Source organism: Olea europaea, chromosome 15 (assembly GCF_002742605.1).
Source record: "Olea europaea var. sylvestris chromosome 15, O_europaea_v1, whole genome shotgun sequence".
NCBI lineage: Eukaryota > Viridiplantae > Streptophyta > Magnoliopsida > Lamiales > Oleaceae > Olea > Olea europaea.
The window spans coordinates 4,667,640-4,693,465 of record NC_036251.1 but is presented as its reverse complement, the minus strand read 5'-3'; the positions used below and the strand labels follow the sequence as shown (position 1 = coordinate 4,693,465).

Here is a 25,826-nt window from a genome sequence, read left to right as displayed (position 1 = left end):
GTGTGTTTGATTGACATGGAAAATATCACATAGAAAAGAAAATATTTTCCATCTTTTGTGGAAAATAAAAACCACCTCTACCCAAGGAAAATATTTTCCTTAAAAACAAGGAAAATTAGGCATATTTTCAAAAGTTGGAAAATATTTTCCATGGAAAAAAATAGCAATCAAACACTCAAAATAGAAATTTGGGTGGAAAATTGATATTTTCCTTGGAAAATAAATGTAATCAAACACACCCTAAAATTAACAATGTTATTTCTCGGCAACAGCACCAAAAACTTGTTCGTCAAAATCCTGCAAGCATTCGAGTTCGTTATACAAGTAATAATTGTGATGAGAAAGTTATCGTCCCACAGAAAATAAGAATTAATTCTAGTATATTTGATATATTTAAATTCTTGTTTGTAATCGAAAGATGATTGATGAATAACTAACTAATTTTTATAACTAAAACTTATGAAATCAATGAAAATTGGTTTTAAAAAAATCAAGTGTGTGAACGTATTGAATTTTCGACGCCATTGATCAATTTTTAGTTCTAATTCTCAACCAATAATAATTATCTTAATTCATGCAATTGTGACGATCGATAATTCCACATTTATTTATTATTCTTTTCCAAAATATAATAAATCTACGTTTACCACGAGACAATCATATTCCTAGTTTAAATTCATATGGCAAACATGTATTGACACTTAGAATTATCACATATGATTGCACACCCCATAAATATTATTCCTAATATTTATTGTCCGTGTGTCCCAATAATAGCATTCTACCTATCATGAGCTTTCCAACACCACGAATAAACAACTTATTGTCCTAATGGTGCGCAAACATTAAAACAATATAATTATGCATATTGATAGAATTACAACACAAAAATTAAGATAAAAACATAGGTCTCGAATTAAAACTAAGAATTAAATAATTTTGTCATCTATCCAATACGTGAAAATATTTAGCCTAGCATAAGATTGGAATTAAGCACGTAAAAGTGGAAAGACATCACCGAGAGTCGACGAAACGTGATTAATTTCACAAATTCGCTCAACTTTTGCACGTGTATGTTGATTTCTCCGAGGCAGCCGTCCACTTCTCTTCTTTTACTCAAAGCTGCTTAAAATTATGTGTGAGTATATATAAAATTCAGCCCAAACCGCCGGCAATTCTTCTCTCCAATTTCTCCTCTTTTTTTGGTGCGCGTGTCTTATTTTTCTCGAAGGTTTCCTTCCTATATATATATATATCAGCAGCAAGTCCCAATGTTTCCTCCAAATTCTAGCCCTCCAATTTCTCAGTTGCGTGTGTATATATAAATATAAATCAACCCCCAAGCAACTATGTAACTGAAATTAATTCATCCACTTTCCTCCCTTTTTGCAGTATGATGTGTATATATATTAAACCTAGCAGCACTTTTAATCCAATTGGCGTGTATAATTCCAGTAGGTTGGGAGCCTCTTTTTGTATGTAAAAAAAAAAAATAATAAATAAATAAATAAAACCTCCTTCAGCCCCTCCAACTGCTACGTAATTATCTGTGTCTATGTTTCCTCCAAGCAGTCGTTTTTCTTGACTCCCCAAAAAAGACAATTTTTTTTTTTTAAAGGTTCCTCTCTCCCTTCCCCCGGCCGGTAGTTGTGTATATATCTACCCCCACGCCCCTTCTCCAATGCATGTGGATGGGTATATATATTACAGCATAAAGTAGCCCTCCAATTTTTTTGGAGTCCAAGTCCACCCTTTTTTCTCTTTATTCCAGCCGGTTGATTGGATTTAATTAAAGCCCAATTGCCTTTGAATACAAATCCAAATTTGAGGCCCATTTAAAGTACGCAAGCCCTCAATTCTTTCAAATAATGCAAGTTAATCTGTGATACAGTTTTATTTGTTCAACCATTGTCCTTCTTCCTTTCTATTTGCTTCGAAGGGGTCCGTCACTAAAAACACAAAGAAAATTAACCTAAATTAAAGAGAAATTAATAATGTGATGACTTAAAAATTTAATAATGTAGCATAAATACGTGCATAAATTGTACTTATCAACTCCCCTTGAGGTTTCCACAGAAATTGAATCTTAAGCTTTACATTCCCAGTTCTTCCCTGCCATGATACTTAAAAATCAGTTTCCAAATTCTGTGGCGATAAAATTCCATTTCTTGTTTTTTATTCTTCCACTAGGGATGCTACACTAGCTTTATACAATGTCACAATGCATATTCTTTTGCTGATTAAATATAACAATAAGTACATTATTCAAACTTTTTTTTTCAAAGTAACTTCAAAAATGATTCTTCAGATCACATATAATAGCCTTCAACATGGGATTACCTTCACCGTGCGCAAAAGTGGTTGACCGGGCAGATTTGCTCCTTCGCGTTTTTGTGGGTTTAGATTATGGGATGATAAGGAAAGATGGAAGGATGTGCGATTAGGGGTTTCTGGATGTGGGGATTTTTGAAATCAGAAGGGAATCAATTAGGGAAAATCGAAATCTAGGGTTTGTCTTCTTGCTGGAGTTGGGTGGGAATGAATTGTGCAAAAAATCGATTCCAACATTTGCTATGAATGATGGCATCTGGCGCCAAACAAGATGTTGTTCTTAACACATTAGCTGGAACTTAAATGGGATCTTGAGGAGTGACGGATGGAGAGGACCTTTGGTAAGTTCAGTGACCACTCAGAAGCAAGTCAAAGTACAGCGACCACAACGTGACAACATTCGAAGTTCAGTGATTAATAAAACTTTTTACTCCAATATTCAACTCTTTATATCCAATCAAGAAATCTATCTTTAAAAATACCATAGATCCTTATAAATGATCGAATGGATCATCTATTCCTCAACGCAAACACTTATTCTTGATGATCACTTTATTCTTTTCCTAATTACCTTTATTTCCTCTTCCTATAGACTTGGTTGCCATAAGTGTCAAGACGATTTTTTTTTCTTTTTTTTTTTTTAAGTTTTGATTTAGGAAATATTCAAAATTATTTCAACTTCACTGAAAATAATTAAATATTTTATTTTTCTGATAATATCAGTCCGAATTTTCTTCTTTCTAAAAATAAAACATATCCTTTCTTTATTGAAGATAAAACATTTTCCATTCCTTACAAAATAGTATTTTCCACTTTTTTTTTTTTTTTGTGTTTTTGTGTTTTTGAAACGTTTTCATGACCCAAATCTTCGTAAACTTGACATAAAATTTGTCATTGACGAACAAAAGAAATTAAAAAAAATGCTTGACCACCATTAAAAAAAAAAAAAACGACAGAGAGAGAGAATTTTAAATAGTGATTTTTTTAGGAGAATGTGTGGTTAAATAGTAGTTTTAAAATAAAACATTTTCCATTTCTTAAAAAATAGTTTTTTCCCCTTTTTTTTTTTTTTTGTGTTTTTGTGTTTTTGAAACGTTTTCATGACCCAAATCTTCGTAAACTTGACATAAAATTTGTCATTGACGAACAAAAGAAATTAAAAAAAATGCTTGACCACCATTAAAAAAAAAAAAAAAACGACAGAGAGAGAGAATTTTAAATAGTGATTTTTTTAGGAGAATGTGTAGTTAAATAGTAGTGAAAATTTTTAAATTAATATGTTGAATATTTTATTGTCTGAATGTAGTGGAAAATAAGTACGTAAAAAAGGTTTGAAAAGTATAGTTGTTAAATATGGGCTGAATTTGCAATATGCTCAGATGACTTAAAGTCGATCAAGCCTTGAAGTAAAGCAATAACATCATCTTTCATGAAAATCTGGCCACAGAATTAAGTAAAGGTTTCTTCTCAATTAATTTGATTGAATGGACATAATGTTTTGTTAGAGGCTTTCAGAATCAAAGTCGGAATCATTTTTTTGTTGTCCAGCTACGTTTGGGATCTGAATTTTATTCTCCAATGGTGCTTCTTCTTAACTTTCAGATGCCGAATCTGAATTGAGCCCTTTTCTCATTTTGCATGAGAAGAATCTTCTTTAGATTCAGTATTTTTGTTAGTGAGAACTTAAACCATCAACAAAACAACAATTCAATAATTTCATATAAATATCTATTATTAATAATAATTATGGGTGTCAACGAATCGGGTTGAGTCGATTAGAAAGTCGATGCTCGCAAATCGGCTCACGGCTCGTACGTGGCCTGGTCAAAGAAAGCTCAAGCTTTTTTAGTCCCTAAGCCAAGTCAAAGCCTAATCGAAATTTAGAGGCTTGACTAGGACTTTGTCGAGCCGATTCCAATTTAATTTTTTTATTTAATTTTTTAAATTCATGAAATATTCATATAAAGAAGTCAAACAAATTGTTCTTGTCGACTAAAATACAATTAAATAAATATTCATATAGATACAAAAGTATATAAATTAGAGTACAATTTTCAGGTGTATACATATCTTGATATTCATTTGTAGAATTAAAAATGTTGAAATAGAAAATGTCTTTTAAGTTTAAACACCACTAGAAAACAAATAATATTATATTAACTCCTACATAATAAAATTTATATCAACAAAATATAACAAGAATACTAATAAATTATAAATATAGATAGCTGTGGCATAATTATGAATATTAATTATGTAAGCATATTTATATATACATTATTTAAATCTTAAATTAAACATAAATAAAGTAAAAATAAAGGTTGACAATGAGCCAGGCCAAGCCTGTGGCACACGCCGTTTCACGAGCCGGCCCAGGCTCAAGCCAAATCCCGAAATTTGGGCTTGGTCTGAGCCCCGACTTGAGCCGACTCGAGCTTTTTTCGAGTCGAGCCGACAAGTTCGTTGTCATCCCTAATAATAATCATCAAATAAATGAATAATTGTTGACATGAAGGAAAAATGAAGTACTTGTTTAGATTAAAATTAAGAAGCACGAGTCTAAGTATTAGCAAAAAATTAATATAAAATGAAGGCTTTAAAATGTCAGTATAAAAAATACTATTAATTAATAGCATTATAGATATAAAATTAACCCATAAATAAAAGGGTTAATTTCACAAATGGTCACTGAACTTATAGAAAAATTACAAAACGGTTACTGAAGTTTAAAATTTTCAGTAGCGGTCATTTAAGTATTGAGACGCTTTCAAAAATGGTCACTGAAATTTAAATAGTTTCTGAAACAGTTACTGAAGTTGAAAAACACTTTTTTAGTTTTTTTAGTTACATTTACGGCAATTTTTCGACTACTTCCAACCATCGATACCATCGAATTTTGATACCGTTGGAAAGCTTACAACGTCCTCTTCAATTACCACTCAAAATCTCTCTGTAACACCAAGGAATTCGACCGGAAAATCACCGCAAAAGTCGCCCCAAAAAATCTAAAAATCTGCCTATATTTTCAGATTTTTGGTGGACTTTTGAGGCGATTGTTTGACAACTTCCAAACACCAAAATAGCCAAATTTTGATACCGTTGGAAAGTCCACCATGTCTTCTTCAATTACCATCCAAAATCTCCCCCAAACTCCAAAAGATTCGGCCGGAATAAACCCGCAAAGTCGGCATCCCAAAAAGGCGAAAATTTGGGATGCCAACTTTGTGAGTTTATTCCGGCCGAATCCTTTGGAGTTTTGGGGAGATTTTGAATGCTAATTAAAGAGGACATTGTGGGCTTTCCAACGATATCAACATTTGGCTATTTTGGTGGTCGGAAGTTGTCAAAAAATCGCCTCAAAAGTCCACCAAAAATCTGAAAATTTTGGCAGATTTTTGCTTTTTCGGGTAGCTAATTTTGTAGGTTTATTCCGGCCGAATCCTTTAGAATTTGGGGAGATTTTTTATTGTAATTGAAGAGGACATTTTAGGCTTTCCAAGGGTATCAAAATCCGGTGGTATCGGTGGTCGGAAGTGATCGAAAAATTGCCGCAAAAGTAGCTCAAAAATTTTTAAATTTCAGTGACCATTTTTAAAAGCGTCTCAATACTTAAGTGACCATTACTGACAGTTTTAAATTTCAGTGACTGTTTTGTAATTTTTCCGTAAGTTCAGTGACCGATTGTGAAATTAACCCATAAATAAAATCATAAAATTTAATGAAAAATGATTAACGTTTTACAAATTCCTTATTTTTATTTATCATTATTATTATACGAAATTAAATCAAATAAATTAAAAAAATTAGAAAGGATACATGCAGATTGTGAAAATATAATTCACGATGTTTTATTAATTTTTTGTATAATTTTTCAATTAATTTGATTGCATGACTATACAAATATGATGATTTTCCTTAGAATTTTTCAATCCAACAAGTAAAATTTAAACACAATAATTAACATTCATCACTCTATAATCAAATAATAAAAAGGGCAAAAACCATTAACAAGAAAAAAAAATTACAAAAAAAGGGAAAAATAAAAAATAAAAATAAAATTGTAAATTGATCTCTATCAGCCTATATCTTTTTCACCATTAAATCATTAATGATGCGTCTTCTTCTCACAACCGGAATTTGCTTAACTTGGGCCCCGCAAAATTTAAATTATCTTTTTCACCATTAATGATGCGTCTACTTCTCACGACTGGAGTTTACTTCACTCTGGCCCCGCAAAATTTAAATAAAAATATTATTTCTTAGTTTAATTAAAATAATTTATGATTATTGAAGTAAAATAGTCCTTGTTTGAGTCCTATTTTATCAAAAATTCTTTTTTAATTATCTATTCTCCAATAAAATAATTTTATACATAAATCGAATTTTTTTCTTATTTTTAATCACACATTCTCAAAAATTACGATTCCCAAATATATTTTTTCCTCATGGACTCATATAAGGGTTTAATTACATCATTAAATTTCATTTATTTCAATTTGGTCATTTAATTTAATTACATTTTAAAATTCATCACTTTGTCAATTGGCCATTACTCTTTATATTAAAATTAAATTTAAGTAAATTTTGATAAAAATTGATGAAGTGTGTTGTTAAAAAGTTATGAATCTCATGAAATATATAATTAATTAATTTTAACTTAGAACACCATTCAGAGGCTCTCCATAAATTTTGACCACACATGGTGCAGGGTTCACTATAAGCCATGAACTTATTTGCCAAAAATGCCCTACAAGCGACGAAATTTGAAACTGAAATTGAAGTTTAGCGATGTAATTGAAAATAAATTAGGTTTAATAACCAAATTGAATTTTTTCTAAAAGTTTGGTTACCACAGATGAAACATATCCGATGTCATTGGCTGCTGTATACCTTATAACTCAAGTCAACTCCAACGGTCGTCGTTCTTACTGGGCGGCTTCAAATTTACTTCAAATCTTTAAGATCCCATGCTTTGTTCTTCTGTGGTTTTACAACTCCAAAAAGGGGACGTTTCGGCCTATTATGTCGCTTCTACTTCATCTTCAACTCTTCCTCGCCCTCTTCGGCTCAAGCCAACTGCAATTCGTGGCCTCTCACGAAGAGTCCGGTGACTGGCACTGCGAGCCCGACGAGAAGGCTCGACTTGTGGCCGAGTTTAAGCCCGGATTTGTCACTGTTGATGGAAATTCTGATGATTGGATCGATGTCGATGGGTACGATTTTCCACTACGCCCAGCTCTCGATCCAGATGAAGATATGGAGTATAAAGCTGGGAAAATGGCCGTTAAGGTGCAAATGGACTTGAAAATCATATATCTGATAGATTTTTCAAAGATAAAATGGTTCACATGGTATCAAAGAAAAAAAAAGACCCAAGTTTCAATATGTCTATTTACGAAAAATAGCTCACAAAAAGAATTCACTCTAGTTTTTAGCTTAATGTATGATCGTTTTCCGAGACTGTACTAATTTGTTCGAGGCTCGTGACGTAGGGTATTGTCACCGCTTTACTTAAAAGTTATATTTCATGGCGCAAAAACAATTCACCCTATGTCGTCCAGTATCAAGTTCGGAAATCTTCCCAAGTCTAGTCCCTTAGCCCCATCTTATTTCAAGCATGCTCTTACATTAAAGCCGTGCAAATTTTAATAATTTAATTTTACATAGGGTGAAAAATCGACTAATATCGAGTATTGTACTGGCTCCCGGAGAATTTTCAGTTGAAATAGGAAATACTTTAGGGGAAATTGAATTTGAAACAGATAGACGAAATAAATAAATTCGAGGGTTTCATATGTTATATTAATGATTTTCTTGATAATGAATTATAGGCTCTTCATGATGGAAAGGATATTTACTTCATCTTGCAAGTGGATGGAGATTATGAGTATTCAAAAGGGTGAGTCCTTCTCCCCAATCAAACTTCAACTTCTTTCAGAGTAAATATGGGAGATCTCCTGCCATTTCTTCTTCTATTTGTTCCATGAGTTAAGCCACTCGACTTGCGGAAGAGACCACGGGGATGAACGCGCCCTCACATGGGACGAGTGGGTCCCACATGAATTAAATCCCAAACCCTCATGTATGTGTGTATGGTCATCCTCACGGTCACTTCCACGATTCGTGTAGCCTTGTTCCATTCGAGAATCATTCCTTGTTCATTTTTTTCCTTTAAATTTTTTATGTTCTATATCTGTAGTCACTTTATTGCCAATCTCACTAGACTAATGACTGTATAATATATTTAAATTAATTTTAAATATTTAGATAATATAGGGCTACCTCGATAAAAGTTTTGACTACACATTCTTCCAATGAAACACGTAAATAAAAAAAAATCCCTATTTTTCAATCACATATCCTCTAAAAAATAACTATTACAAAATCTATTTTTCCAAAAAATGGGACTTAAACAAACCCTAAATGTTATGCCATAACTTTATATCAAGGAATGAGAATAAGATACCTAACAATATTACCTACTTAGACTCACTGTGCCAAAGAGCGCAGAATAAGAGCCTGTTTGGGAGTGATTTTGAGAATTGATTTTTTGACCGTTAGGAAAATTTACCTGTAAGAGAAGAAGTCAAATATAAAGGATGAAATAGTGAAATAACGATCAAAAAATCAAATTTTTGGGGGGAAAAATCACTCCCAGACAAACTGTAAAAGAATTTTTTTTCTTTTCAAAATTACTATGCTTAGAAGTGATAACATTAATGGAGTTCATATTAATTTATTTTGATTATATTTCCTAATATTATAAGATTTTCATCATCACACACAATTATTTAGGCCGTATTCTTTCTCATGTGCCAGACACAACACACAATGTTTAGAAATTTTCGCCTTACAATATTGAATTTTTATTCTTAAACACTCTACTGTGGAGCATCTTATCGCTATACTTCAGCATACACGAATTGACATTAGAATAACTAAAATTTCTTTTAGACACATTCATCATTATCTCAGATTAAAAAAAAAAGCCCAAATAAACTTAACCACTATATAATAACTAACTCAATAATATACATTTGCGTTGTTGAATTCCATGAGTACATATTTGCTCATAGTTTCATTCTCTGTGTTGCCTTATAAGTTAATGCAACCTGACTTGCATAAACAATAACTTCAAATGATTTTGTTCTTTTATCATGCAGAGATCACTATAAATGCCCATCAGTAGCCCTGATGTTCCAAGTTGGCGAGAGCGCATCATATCATAATGTAAGTTTTTTTAAGGAAACTAAAAGTTTTGTTATCTTATGTTTGGCTCATGTTTATAAACATTTTAAAAGCACTTAACCCACTTTTTATTCATATTTCACATATTAACCCCAAAAAATTCACTCTATGAACCTTACCGAACTCCTCGCGAAGCATGTAGCAACACGCAAGGGGAATCAAGGCATGAAAGGTTCAATTTGCTCTATGAACCTTACCGAATTCCTCGTGAAGGATGTAGCAACATGCAAGGGGAATCAAGGCATTAAAGGTTCGCATAAAATAAATGTGAACCGCTCCTTCTAGGCTGGCTGTTGACTGTCAAGATGTACATAAAACATGACGCTTGTAACAAAATCAATTACTAATAAGCCGATGAAGAGCCACCATCTATCTTTCTTCTAAAATGATCAAACCACCCTAAGACTTGGAGGAAAATCTGTAAATACCCCCTTATTTAAAGATAGACGCATGCAATTCAAATTTCCTCCTCCCAAATAGCCATTTAGTTAATCTCTAACTTCAATTTGAGTGTCAAAACTAGTGAGATTTGGAGGTTAAAATCTTAGGTAGGTAAGAGGATTTATTGGTCCAATTTCTATCATCAACACTACCCAATTATCCATAAGTCATTTATATCTATTTATCATTTAAACTGTGCTTATAAACACACCCAAAACATGGTTAGATTGCAACTTCATTCCGTTTTTGTAATCTCCCACTTTACTAATTTGATATCTTTCTATGTTGAAACGGGTTTGGCTTTATTAAACAAGATGGGTGGATGTGAAGAAATGCCTGGTACATGCAACAACAAGACATGTCGTGGTTATGAAGTTGACATCATGTATTTCTCCACTGGAAATTCTATCCCAGGCAGACTGTACGGCGGAAACCCGATCGTGGAATATGGTAACAGTGGTGACAGGTAAACTATTTGGTGCAGAGATTCAGAGATTAATTAATAGTAGGTGTCACATGCTATTTGAATTCTCTTTAACAGGATTGATTTGGTTGATATGTTTGCTTGGAACCCACACTGTAGAAACCTTGACGGCGTTGGTTCCACAGGTATTTTTGATATCTCAAAATGTTTTAGAAACTGATCTTTAGCTGTTAACTGATTAGTGTTTTTAATCTTGCAGTGTTATTTAGGACAAAACTTTCATTCCTATGCCATGAAATATAGAATTAAGAGTTTGCTACTTGTGTTAAGTACGATTTTGTTCTTACACTACAGGGAAAAAAAATTATAAATTGCTGCCAGGAAACTTTAATTCTCAAAATATTTTTCAGGCTTTAAATTGGTCATGAATACTCATTATATTAAAAAAAAGGATGATACTATTCGTGGACCAAAAGCACATGTAATCAAAAGCCTTTTTTTCTCTCTCTCAGGAAACAAAACTACAGCAATGAATGACTGGAAAGGTGCATGGTGGCATAGCAGTTTCACAAACCATTCAGGTATATTATGTGTTTCTAAATGAATTGTTAATTCTACTGAAAAATTGCTTCCACACAGGGGGTTTGGAGAAGAAACTAAGAATGAAATTGAGAACACTGGAGTAAAAGATAAAGGCTTAAACCCGAAATTCATTGTCTTCAAACAATGTTTGCCCCCTCTCGAATGATTTTGATGCTTAAAGGGAAATTGGCAAATGGTTTGAATGATTAATCAAGCCTTATAATAGAAAAACACTTAAGTACTTATTGTTTTCTATCAAAATTTCAAGAAGACTTTTTAAAAGAATTTTGAATATGAATGAAGGAATATAAATTCTTTCTTTTGGAATGAAAATTTGATCTCAAGTTGTTGAGAATTGTGTTTTGGATGTGATAATCTATATGTATTTATAGATTTCAATCAACACCTAAGAAATAGTGCCAAAGAACCACAAAAAGTTGCAAGCTTTTCATCAAAATGTCACCAAGAATTTTAAACAAAAAGCCAATCTTAGCGGCTATTTTTTTTTTTTTTATCTATGCGACAGCATAAAATAATCCTATATTGTCGCACAGGTCAATCTCTTGCTGGGCATATAAGCCCTGCGTATAATTATGCGACCGTAGGCTACACAAGCATATGCGATCGCATATATCAAATTCTTGGCCTCCAAAACTTTTTTCATTCCAAAGTATATTTTATTGATTTTGAACTATAATTTCAACAATCCTTCACTAGTCCAATGTAATTCAAACAAAGTAAAGTCAAAATTAAAGGTAGAAAAGATGTTTTGAACTAATTATTTCTTGTGACAATACTAGTAAGAACATATGCAAGTACCTTGTGTTCTCAAGATCCTCAATCTCGCTTAACTTTAATATGGTCTTGCACTTATTATATTTAACAAACTTTTAAGAGAGAAACTCCAACTCTCTATTGAGGCGACACCATCTCAAAATTCGTCTAGGTGAAATTCTTTCAGTATCTTTGTTACTTTTAGAAATACTTGTATTTTAGTACTGAATTTCATTAGGAACTTAAAGTTCAACCCTCATTCAAATAACAACTAACATTATATTATTAGGATAAGGTTACCGCGAATTTATAAAGTTGAAACTATTCACATATCGAATGAGTTGTTACCCTCTAAACTAGTAAATTACTTGTAAAGTAATGACTGATAGGGTTGCCATTATTGGTGAATCTTTTATTTTAAGAGTTTCAACCCCATTATACTTGAAATAGATATTATTGAATTTCTATTTAGAGGTTTAGTTAAGGAATCCGTTAGATTCTCAATTGACTTAATATAATTTAGGGAAATTATTCCCATTGTATACCTTATTGAATGTCTTTGCTTATGTTGCTTAACAGTCACACATGATAGATATTGAAGATGTATTTGTCGATCCTTCAATCGCAAATGTATCTCATAGAGAAGATCCTAAAGCCATTCAACTTCTTTCCCAGTATCTGGTAACGCTACAAATACAGATTTTATAGTTGAGTGTGTAATACATGTTTGTTTCTTTGATTTCTAAGAAACGGCAATTTCTGAAAGAGTAAATATTCAACCCGAAGTAGATTTACTTTCACTCGCACTAGATATCCAACCAATATAAGTAAATCCTTCTAATATAGCTGAAATTTAGAATATTGTAAATTTAAGTTCTTGGCTTTCGTTAAATAGCCGATAACTCTTCCAATGGCCTTCCAATGTTCCTTACTCAGATTACTGGTAAAGCTACTAAGTTTATTAATTTCAAATGCTATGTCCGATCTTGTACATTGAACTACATACATTAGACTTTCAATAGCATTTGCATACTCCAATTGAGCAATTTCTCTTCTATCATTCTTTATGAGTTTTAAACTTGGATCGAGAGGAGTATTGAATTCTTTTATGTTCAAATGTTTAAACTTATTAGTCACATTTTCAATGTAATGTGGTTGACTCAAGAAAAAACCTCACTAGTTTTCATAACGTTGATACTTAATATGGTATCCACTTATCTAAGATCTTTCATCTTAAATGGGGAATATAGAAATCTCTTCGTTTCTTTGATTCCATCCATTTGATTACTCATAATAAACATCTCATCGACATACAAAGCAAATAAAGATTATATATTCCTCACACACTTTAGAATATAAACATTTATCTACACTGTTATTTAAGAAACCAAATGAATTAATAGTCAAGTCAAATTTTTCATGTCATTTCTTAGGTGCTTGCTTTAAACCGTATAACCATTTCACCAATTCACACAACTTATGTTCATTTTCGGGTAGAGCAAACACTTCGGGTTGTTTTATATAAACCTCCTCATTGAGATCACCATTTAAGAATGTTGTCTTAACATCTATTTGATGAATATGCAGCTTATGTATCGAAACTAAAGTGAATAAAATCCTAATTGAAGATAATCATGGAGGGCAAGCTAACAAGAATCCATTGCATATTCTAAATTGATACAAATTAATTAGAAGAAAAGATCCTAAACCAATTAGAAAATGGAAGGAATATGAAGTATGCGCAAAAATGTAAAGGATGTATAAAAATGCGTATGACTTTCTGCTTGATCGTCGAATTTTCACCCATGAATACAATCCAAAATTGTCTTTCAAGTCTGCACAAGTTTCTCGGATGACTACGTCAAAACTTTAGGAGTCAAAATTGGTTATTTATAGGTCCTTTTTTACGTTTTTATGTTTTGAATTAGTTTAAGGATATTTTCGCTATTTGTAGTATTTTAGTTTTATTCATATTTGTTTTGTAGTTTATTTAAATTTGTCTTTAGAATTAGAGTTTTGTTTTAATTAGGAGTTTATTTTATTCCTATAAAAGGCTCATTCATTGTACAATAAAAACATTAATTTTTTGAGATTTAATCATAATATTAAAATTTTCACTTTATATCTTATTCTTAATTGAACAGAACTTATCAAATATTTTCTATATTTGTGACGATCAAACTATTCGAACTTATCAAAAATTTACACTCTTTTGTGGCGTTCAACAAATTCATAGTAAGGTTTATAGTTTTTGTGATCATGGGATCAAGATAACGTTTGAGATTGTTTTGGTTCTTTGGTTCAATATTTTTGAATCAAACTATAAACGTTGATTCTTGTCTTTTTGTTTGAGTCTTTTGTCCTTCTAAATGATGAGAATCATGGAGACCAAACTAACAAGGATCCATTGTATGTTCCGAATTGGTATGGATCAATTAAAAGAGAATATCTTAAACCAATTAGAAAATGGAATGAATATAAAGTATGTGTAAAAACATAAAGGATGTACAAAAATGCGTATAACTTTCTACTTGGTTGTCGGATTTTCGCCTATAAATACAATTCGAAAATGTCTTTAGATTCTACTCAAGTTTGACGGATGATATGTCGAACTTTGGGAGTCAAAATTGGTTGTTCAAGGGTTCATTGTTGCATTTTTAAGTTTTAAATTAGTTTAAGGATATTTTCGTTATTTGTCGTTTTTTTTTATATTTGTTTTGTAGTTTCTAGTTTATTTGGATTTGTCTTTAGAATTAGATTTTTATTTTTATTAGGAATTTGTTTTATGCCTATAAAAGGCTCATTCATTATACAATAAAGACATTAATTTCTTGAGAAATAATCATAATGTGAGATTTTTCACTTTCTATCTTGTTCTTAATTGAATGGAACTTATCAAATCCTTTCAATTTTCGAGCAAAAAAAAAATATGAATTAAAAAAAAATCGAATTTAAAAAATTTCAAGAATTGCCAACAGTATACAATATCTTTCCTTTCTTGAGTCATCTAAATTACAATTTCTCACTCAAATCCTAATTTGAATTCTTCGAGAATAAAACTTGGTTGGGACCAAATTAGTTCATTGAAGAACAAAGATTGAAATCAAAATACGCTCACAAAATAATCTCTTAAGTTATATATATCAAAATTGTTTTACAGTGAAAATAATGAGTTCTGTGTATAATCAACTCATATAAACCTAGTTAAAACGAAATCAAATTCTAAATATTACAAAAGATACAAAAAATATAGAGTTTTAATTAAATTAGGTTTGTAAACCTAGTTAAAACCAAACCAAACCGAATTCTAAATATTACAAAAGATACCAAAAATATAGAGTTTTAACTAAATTAGAAGATTTCGCAAATTTTGGAAAATTTTGCACACAATTTGAACTTTGCAGTCGCACAGTTCTATTAGATGCAGTCATATAGAACTCTTTAACTTTTTAGCTGGATTTCTGCCTAGTTACATGCGCCACATGTAGTTTTGCACTATGTGGTCACATAAGCCCCATTTCAGCTTCTTCGTCTATTACTTGAACCAAGTTGATCTATCGTGTTTCTTCTCCTGAGTGCAACATGAGTCTTTATTTTTTGCTTATCATGATCAATGTTTCGTCCATGTGATTTGAGCAAGTAATTTCATCGTTTCTTTAACCTTCTTCGCTCGTGACCAGTCATAGGCCCTTCTTCAACGATCAGTGGATCATTGTCCGTACTTGCTTTCGTGCTTCGTGCCATGGATCACATCACTAATTGAAGTTATTCTTGCTACCAATGCATAGATATCAAAATAATATATTTTTTTTCTTTTGTTGATACTCTTTATTTACCAATCTAGCTTTAAAGGTATTAAGAGAACCATCAATATTGTATTTTCTCCTAAACACCCATTCACATCCAATATGTTTGAATCCGGTGGTAAATCAACAAGTTTTCATGTATTATTTGACATAATTGAATCTATCTCATCCTTAATTGCATATTTCCAAAAGACGTTATCACGAGAAGTCATCGCTTATTTATAAGTGTTAGGATCAATCTCCACTTGAAGAACTAAATGAATTGTTCTTGCTACATTCTTCTCCTTTCCTTTGAAAATAATGAGTTCTGTGTATAATCAACTCATATAAACCTAGTTAAAACGAAATCAAATTCTAAATATTACAAAAGATACAAAAAATATAGAGTTTTAATTAAATTAGGTTTGTAAACCTAGTTAAAACCAAACCAAACCGAATTCTAAATATTACAAAAGATACCAAAAATATAGAGTTTTAACTAAATTAGAAGATTTCGCAAATTTTGGAAAATTTTGCACACAATTTGAACTTTGCAGTCGCACAGTTCTATTAGATGCAGTCATATAGAACTCTTTAACTTTTTAGCTGGATTTCTGCCTAGTTACATGCGCCACATGTAGTTTTGCACTATGTGGTCACATAAGCCCCATTTCAGCTTCTTCGTCTATTACTTGAACCAAGTTGATCTATCGTGTTTCTTCTCCTGAGTGCAACATGAGTCTTTATTTTTTGCTTATCATGATCAATGTTTCGTCCATGTGATTTGAGCAAGTAATTTCATCGTTTCTTTAACCTTCTTCGCTCGTGACCAGTCATAGGCCCTTCTTCAACGATCAGTGGATCCTTGTCCGTACTTGCTTTCGTGCTTCGTGCCATGGATCACATCACTAATTGAAGTTATTCTTGCTACCAATGCATAGATATCAAAATAATATATTTTTTTTCTTTTGTTGATACTCTTTATTTACCAATCTAGCTTTAAAGGTATTAAGAGAACCATCAATATTGTATTTTCTCCTAAACACCCATTCACATCCAATATGTTTGAATCCGGTGGTAAATCAACAAGTTTTCATGTATTATTTGACATAATTGAATCTATCTCATCCTTAATTGCATATTTCCAAAAGACGTTATCACGAGAAGTCATCGCTTATTTATAAGTGTTAGGATCAATCTCCACTTGAAGAACTAAATGAATTGTTCTTGCTACATTCTTCTCCTTTCCTTCTACTAGATAAAATGAAATAAGTTGAGAGTCAATTTCACCAAGTCCTAAAGACTTCTCAATTGGAGTTCTTTTGCTTCTTCATGATTCACTAAATTCATGAATATCTTTAAAAGATGTTTCATGTTGAGTTCCACTAGAGCTAGAGATCTCATTGTAAGTTTCTCTTAATTCATTTTTTGAGAATAGTGAATTCTCAAAGGACTCAACATCACTTGATTCAATTATTATATTGGTCTCCAAATTTAACAATCTATATGATTTGCTAATAGTAGCATAACCAACAAAAGCACATTTAATGCCTCTTGGATCAAACTTTATCCTATTAGAGTTCGTGTCCTTACAATATACAAGGCATTCCTACATTTTGAAGTATCCAATGTTAGATTTTCTTCATTTCCACAATTTGTAAGGAGGAATATTTGTAAATTTCGAAGGAATTCTATTTAATATTATACATACACTCAACAATGTTTCACCCCATGAATTAAATGACAACTTAGCACAAGTTAACATAGCATTTATCATTTCGATTGAAGTTTTATTTTTCCTTTCAGTCAAACCATTTTGTTTGGATATCCTAGGTGCTGAATATTGATAAATTATACATTGTTGTTCACAAAATAGGTTAAAATTACTAGAAAATATTCGTCTTCTCTATCATTTTTTAGAGTTTTTATTTTCATACTTAAGTGATTTTCAACTTCATTTTTATATGTTTTAGACATTTTAAAAGCTTTATGTTTATGTTTCATTAAATAAATATAAGTATATTTAGAGTGATCATCTATAAAGGTAATAAAATATATATTTCCACCCCTAGTTAACAAAACCATTTAATTCACATATGTCCATATGAATCAATTCTAAAATATTAGAAGTCCTATTTACACTTTGATAAGGTTTCTTAGTCATTTTAGATTCTACACATGTTTTACATTTAAATGTATCATCTTTATTATATGATATTAAGTCACATTTTAACATTCTTTTTATAGTACTCTTACCTATGTGACCTAATTTAGTATACCATAAAGTAAATGAATCAATAATAAAAGAAAAAAAAAAAAACTATTAATAATTTTATCAACAGTACAGAGTTTGACCATTCTTTCACTATAATAACATTTTTCAACAAATTTCCCATTTAGGGATAATACAAGTTTACTAGACTGATGAACACCTTATATGCCCAATTTTCCTAAAAGATTACCACTAACTAAGCTCATATCCATTTCAATAAAATGTGGTACATTTGTTAAAGTAATGATTTTCTCAGAAGTAAGATAATCTCTACATTTTCTTTTCCACTAACTTTAGAGCGGCCTTCATTACCCATTTGAATCCTTGATCACCATCCACTTCATAATAGGCCTTGAATAAAGACTTATCATATGATACATGTACAGTTGCACATATATCATACCACCAACTTTTTTTGTTGATTGCATTGATCTTGCTTAAGATGGCCACAATATTGTCTTTTTTGATGGAGTTTACCTTTCTTTCGAAGTTATTTTATTTTTGATGTCAACCTTTCTTTGTATAACGTCCGGGTTTCCCACGTATAAAGAAATGTCACTTGGACTTCTTCTTAAACTTGTTAAAGTTTTCAGAAGATTTTCTCTTGTTGGATTTATTTGAAGATTTGGTCTTTTCCACGGTATTGGCCTTTGAAATACCTTCGTAAGAATTGTCATTCTTATCTCTTGCCCTTAAATTTTATTCAATTTGAAGATGTTTTTGCACTTATTCTAAACAATAATCTTCGGAATTTCGGGTAGAGCAAACACTTCGGGTTGTTTTATATAAACCTCCTCATTGAGATCACCATTTAAGAATGTTGTCTTAACATCTATTTGATGAATATGCAGCTTATGTATCGAAACTAAAGTGAATAAAATCCTAATTGAAGATAATCATGGAGGGCAAGCTAACAAGAATCCATTGCATATTCTAAATTGATACAAATTAATTAGAAGAAAAGATCCTAAACCAATTAGAAAATGGAAGGAATATGAAGTATGCGCAAAAATGTAAAGGATGTATAAAAATGCGTATGACTTTCTGCTTGATCGTCGAATTTTCACCCATGAATACAATCCAAAATTGTCTTTCAAGTCTGCACAAGTTTCTCGGATGACTACGTCAAAACTTTAGGAGTCAAAATTGGTTATTTATAGGTCCTTTTTTACGTTTTTATGTTTTGAATTAGTTTAAGGATATTTTCGCTATTTGTAGTATTTTAGTTTTATTCATATTTGTTTTGTAGTTTATTTAAATTTGTCTTTAGAATTAGAGTTTTGTTTTAATTAGGAGTTTATTTTATTCCTATAAAAGGCTCATTCATTGTACAATAAAAACATTAATTTTTTGAGATTTAATCATAATATTAAAATTTTCACTTTATATCTTATTCTTAATTGAACAGAACTTATCAAATATTTTCTATATTTGTGACGATCAAACTATTCGAACTTATCAAAAATTTACACTCTTTTGTGGCGTTCAACAAATTCATAGTAAGGTTTATAGTTTTTGTGATCATGGGATCAAGATAACGTTTGAGATTGTTTTGGTTCTTTGGTTCAATATTTTTGAATCAAACTATAAACGTTGATTCTTGTCTTTTTGTTTGAGTCTTTTGTCCTTCTAAATGATGAGAATCATGGAGACCAAACTAACAAGGATCCATTGTATGTTCCGAATTGGTATGGATCAATTAAAAGAGAATATCTTAAACCAATTAGAAAATGGAATGAATATAAAGTATGTGTAAAAACATAAAGGATGTACAAAAATGCGTATAACTTTCTACTTGGTTGTCGGATTTTCGCCTATAAATACAATTCGAAAATGTCTTTAGATTCTACTCAAGTTTGACGGATGATATGTCGAACTTTGGGAGTCAAAATTGGTTTTTCAAGGGTTCATTTTTGCATTTTTAAGTTTTAAATTAGTTTAAGGATATTTTCGTTATTTGTCATTTTTTTTTATATTTGTTTTGTAGTTTCTAGTTTATTTGGATTTGTCTTTAGAATTAGATTTTTATTTTTATTAGGAATTTGTTTTATGCCTATAAAAGGCTCATTCATTATACAATAAAGACATTAATTTCTTGAGAAATAATCATAATGTGAGATTTTTCACTTTCTATCTTGTTCTTAATTGAATGGAACTTATCAAATCCTTTCAATTTTCGAGCAAAAAAAAAAAATATGAATTAAAAAAAAATCGAATTTAAAAAATTTCAAGAATTGCCAACAGTATACAATATCTTTCCTTTCTTGAGTCATCTAAATTACAATTTCTCACTCAAATCCTAATTTGAATTCTTCGAGAATAAAACTTGGTTGGGACCAAATTAGTTCATTGAAGAACAAAGATTGAAATCAAAATACGCTCACAAAATAATCTCTTAAGTTATATATATCAAAATTGTTTTACAGTGAAAATAATGAGTTCTGTGTATAATCAACTCATATAAACCTAGTTAAAACGAAATCAAATTCTAAATATTACAAAAGATACAAAAAATATAGAGTTTTAATTAAATTAGGTTTGTAAACCTAGTTAAAACCAAACCAAACCGAATTCTAAATATTACAAAAGATACCAAAAATATAGAGTTTTAACTAAATTAGAAGATTTCGCAAATTTTGGAAAATTTTGCACACAATTTGAACTTTGCAGTCGCACAGTTCTATTGGATGCAGTCATATAGAACTCTTTAACTTTTTAGCTGGATTTTCTGCCTAGTTACATGCGCCACATGTAGTTTTGCACTATGTGGTCACATAAGCCCCGTTTCAGCTTCTTCGTCTATTACTTGAACCAAGTTGATCTATCGTGTTTCTTCTCCTGAGTGCAACATGAGTCTTTATTTTTTGCTTATCATGATCAATGTTTCGTCCATGTGATTTGAGCAAGTAATTTCATCGTTTCTTTAACCTTCTTCGCTCGTGACCAGTCATAGGCCCTTCTTCAACGATCAGTGGATCATTGTCCGTACTTGCTTTCGTGCTTCGTGCCATGGATCACATCACTAATTGAAGTTATTCTTGCTACCAATGCATAGATATCAAAATAATATATTTTTTTTCTTTTGTTGATACTCTTTAGTTACCAATCTAGCTTTAAAGGTATTAAGAAAACCATCAATATTGTATTTTCTCCTAAACACCCATTCACATCCAATATGTTTGAATCCGGTGGTAAATCAACAAGTTTTCATGTATTATTTGACATAATTGAATCTATCTCATCCTTAATTGCATATTTCCAAAAGACGTTATCACGAGAAGTCATCGCTTATTTATAAGTGTTAGGATCAATCTCCACTTGAAGAACTAAATGAATTGTTCTTGCTACATTCTTCTCCTTTCCTTCTACTAGATAAAATGAAATAAGTTGAGAGTCAATTTCACCAAGTCCTAAAGACTTCTCAATTGGAGTTCTTTTGCTTCTTCATGATTCACTAAATTCATGAATATCTTTAAAAGATGTTTCATGTTGAGTTCCACTAGAGCTAGAGATCTCATTGTAAGTTTCTCTTAATTCATTTTTTGAGAATAGTGAATTCTCAAAGGACTCAACATCACTTGATTCAATTATTATATTGGTCTCCAAATTTAACAATCTATATGATTTGCTAATAGTAGCATAACCAACAAAAGCACATTTAATGCCTCTTGGATCAAACTTTATCCTATTAGAGTTCGTGTCCTTACAATATACAAGGCATTCCTACATTTTGAAGTATCCAATGTTAGATTTTCTTCATTTCCACAATTTGTAAGGAGGAATATTTGTAAATTTCGAAGGAATTCTATTTAATATTATACATACACTCAACAATGTTTCACCCCATGAATTAAATGACAACTTAGCACAAGTTAACATAGCATTTATCATTTCGATTGAAGTTTTATTTTTCCTTTCAGTCAAACCATTTTGTTTGGATATCCTAGGTGCTGAATATTGATAAATTATACATTGTTGTTCACAAAATAGGTTAAAATTACTAGAAAATATTCGTCTTCTCTATCATTTTTTAGAGTTTTTATTTTCATACTTAAGTGATTTTCAACTTCATTTTTATATGTTTTAGACATTTTAAAAGCTTTATGTTTATGTTTCATTAAATAAATATAAGTATATTTAGAGTGATCATCTATAAAGGTAATAAAATATATATTTCCACCCCTAGTTAACAAAACCATTTAATTCACATATGTCCATATGAATCAATTCTAAAATATTAGAAGTCCTATTTACACTTTGATAAGGTTTCTTAGTCATTTTAGATTCTACACATGTTTTACATTTAAATGTATCATCTTTATTATATGATATTAAGTCACATTTTAACATTCTTTTTATAGTACTCTTACCTATGTGACCTAATTTAGTATACCATAAAGTAAATGAATCAATAATAAAAGCAAAAAAAAAAAAACTATTAATAATTTTATCAACAGTACAGAGTTTGACCATTCTTTCACTATAATAACATTTTTCAACAAATTTCCCATTTAGGGATAATACAAGTTTACTAGACTGATGAACACCTTATATGCCCAATTTTCCTAAAAGATTACCACTAACTAAGCTCATATCCATTTCAATAAAATGTGGTACATTTGTTAAAGTAATGATTTTCTCAGAAGTAAGATAATCTCTACATTTTCTTTTCCACTAACTTTAGAGCGGCCTTCATTACCCATTTGAATCCTTGATCACCATCCACTTCATAATAGGCCTTGAATAAAGACTTATCATATGATACATGTACAGTTGCACATATATCATACCACCAACTTTTTTTGTTGATTGCATTGATCTTGCTTAAGATGGCCACAATATTGTCTTTTTTGATGGAGTTTACCTTTCTTTCGAAGTTATTTTATTTTTGATGTCAACCTTTCTTTGTATAACGTCCGGGTTTCCCACGTATAAAGAAATGTCACTTGGACTTCTTCTTAAACTTGTTAAAGTTTTCAGAAGATTTTCTCTTGTTGGATTTATTTGAAGATTTGGTCTTTTCCACGGTATTGGCCTTTGAAATACCTTCGTAAGAATTGTCATTCTTATCTCTTGCCCTTAAATTTTATTCAATTTGAAGATGTTTTTGCACTTATTCTAAACAATAATCTTCGGAACTATACATTATTTTCTTTCGATATTCTTTCCAAGTCTCTAAGAGTTTTGCAATGATTGCTTCTATTTGGAAAGATTTCGGGATCTCAAATTCGATTGCCTTCAACTTATTGATAAGCACTTGTAATTCATGTACTTGGAAAAGAAGATAAATGTTACCAAGGAATTTGAAGTTGAAATACCTTGAAATTAGGAATTTCTTACTACCTTCTTCTTCGACTTTGTACTTGTTTTCCAAAGCATCCCATATTTCTTTTGCCAATGACGTATTCGTATAGAGATCATATAATTGGTCGGATAGAGTGTTAAGAATATGACCGTAGCGTATAAGTTCATCTTCTTGATGCTTTTTCCTTTCGACTCCTAAGTCATCGATTTCTTCATTTGTTGGATTTGGTAGTGTGCCAAATCCGAATCAATGATGTAGAATATCTTCAATGCTGTGAGAAGGAACTTCAACTTGTCTTGTCATCTTGTGAAATTTGTCCCATCAAAATGCCCTAGGTGGACCAGATCTTGATTCATCAATTTGATCGTTGCCATCATAGTTTTGTTTTTCATTGCAGGATATTGTTTGAAATTGTTGGAAAATTGCTTCCATACAAGGGGTTTGGAGAAGAAACTAAGAATGAAATTGAGAACATCGGAATAAAACATAAAGGTTTAAACACGAAATTCGTTGTCCTCAAACAATATTTACCCCATCTTGGATGAATTTGATGCTTAAAGGATATCGAGCCTTACAATAGAAAAGCACTTAACCATTTAGATTTTCTATCAAAACTTCAAGAACATTTTTGAAAGAAATTTGAATATGAATGAAGGAATATAAATTCTTTCTTTTGGAATGAAGATTTGATCTGAAGTTGTCGAGAATTGTGTTTTTGATGTGATAATCTATATGTATCTATATATTTCAATCAAAACCCGCAAAATAGTGCCAAAAAATCATGAAAAGTTGCATGCTTTTCCCCAAATGTCACCAAGAATGTCAAACAAAAAACCAACCTTAAAGGCTTTTTTTTTTTTTTAACAATCCTATGCCATCACATAGGTCAATCTCTTGCAGGGTATATAAGCCCTACATATCATTATGCGACCGCAGACTACACAGGCCTATGCGATCATATAAGTCAAATTCTTGACCTCCAAAGGCTTTTCCATTCCAAAGCATGTTTTGTTGATTTTGAACAATAATTTCAACAAATTCTTTTCTTTTTTTTCGGATCGGAGTATCCTAGTTAAAAGGACTTCATTTTACTACCAAATAAATAAAATCTGCATTACTATCTTTCTGCTTCCTCTCTTGAAGTTCAATTGGTAATTTAGAGGTTTTCATATCCAAACTAATCTAGATAAATATTTTTTGTGCAATGCATCACTATATTCTTTTGCATTTCCAATTGATTCTAGCTGCCATAAAAGAATTTATATAACAAAAATATATAGTTCAGTGTATATGATAAGAACAATTATGATGTTTTTGTAAGCATGGAACCTTAGCTTCTTATCCGTCTTAATTGACCTCGATTGACAGGTTTCATTGAGGAAGATAGTCCTTATGCATCATCTGGTCAAAATGGTACATACTACTTTGAGTTCACAAGGCCCATGAGAACCATGGATTGTCTTCAACAGGTTGTTTTGTCTTTTCAGTTGCTCGTTTCTTCTCTATTTGCCTTTTTGTGCACATTCTTTCCTTGTTGCTTGCAGATTAGAGTCACCTTTTAAAATTGATATTAAATTTACGAATTCTCGATTGCAGTCCTTTCAACTTTCATATTTGACAAACTCAATACATGGTACTAAAATATACAAGTCATGGTTGCTTAAAAGAGGTGTACATTTTTTGAATCTGAAATATTCAATTTGTTTTGGACGATGATGACACGATTTGAAACTTCTGAAAAGTTAAAATGGGATTGATGTTATTAACTTCCTCTGATGGACAACTTCACTAATTAGTTAAAAGATTTAGTTAGCATTTATTGTCTTGGCCAGGCTCTGAAAGCTATGAAGGCACTAAGGATAACTTTATTTTCCTTTTTGTAGGATGTACAATTTACAATAGGCCAATCAAGCAAATTTTCTGTTGCATTCTGGTACCCTATTAATGGAAATCCATGGAATAGTTCAGAGCATTATACTGTAAGCTGTGATTGGGTACCTCTGGACGTAACTCCTAGCTCTTCTACATACATCAAAGCAGCATCTGGGAGCTCTCAGGATGGTGCAACTGGTTTTGCTTTTATCATATCTATCATCGCCTTTTGTCTATCCATTTATATTGGGTATTGAGTTTCTTAGACAAAAAACGCTATGCCTTTCACCCCAATTATATAAGTTTGGTAATCTAGTTCCAATCGATTTTGGACATAAATACTTTTAATATATAATTGATATATTTTTATATATGAGATATCTATTATTTTGATATATTAAATTATTAGAGTCCGTAGATTCATGTCTTGATAACTTGTTAATTACAAAGAGTTGTGATTATGAGATACAAATACATATATGCCTAAATTTTAAAATATCAGTGATCGTAAATAATAATGAAATACGAATATTGTTATTAAGGATGCAACAATACGTGTGTCTTATTTCTCATTTATAAAATTAGTAACTGATCTCACAATTTAAAATGTAGCGACATTTAAATGGATGTATAGATGTTTTAATAAAATAAAATAAAAAATCATTGAAGACCCGTTGTAGGGATTCCACATTGATAACTATTTGAGTGTCAACGGGTGATTCTAATGATCAGTAGTAGAATTGATGCTTCGACTTGAGGTCACCACAGTTTCATCCTTAATCAAGGTAATTG

General features: G+C 31.0%; 1 protein-coding gene across 1 annotated transcript; it reads left to right on the top strand.

The window, feature by feature from the left end:
* The first annotated feature begins 7,185 nt into the window (after positions 1-7,185).
* LOC111409896 lies at positions 7,186-25,405 on the top strand. The gene is made up of 8 exons (XM_023040000.1): positions 7,186-7,620; positions 8,163-8,230; positions 9,495-9,561; positions 10,335-10,486; positions 10,562-10,629; positions 10,957-11,025; positions 24,531-24,631; positions 25,046-25,405. Exons 1-8 carry the CDS (start codon positions 7,201-7,203, stop codon positions 25,289-25,291), a joined length of 1,191 nt encoding a protein of 396 aa, XP_022895768.1. The 5' UTR covers positions 7,186-7,200; the 3' UTR covers positions 25,292-25,405.
* Positions 25,406-25,826: the final 421 nt, after the last annotated feature.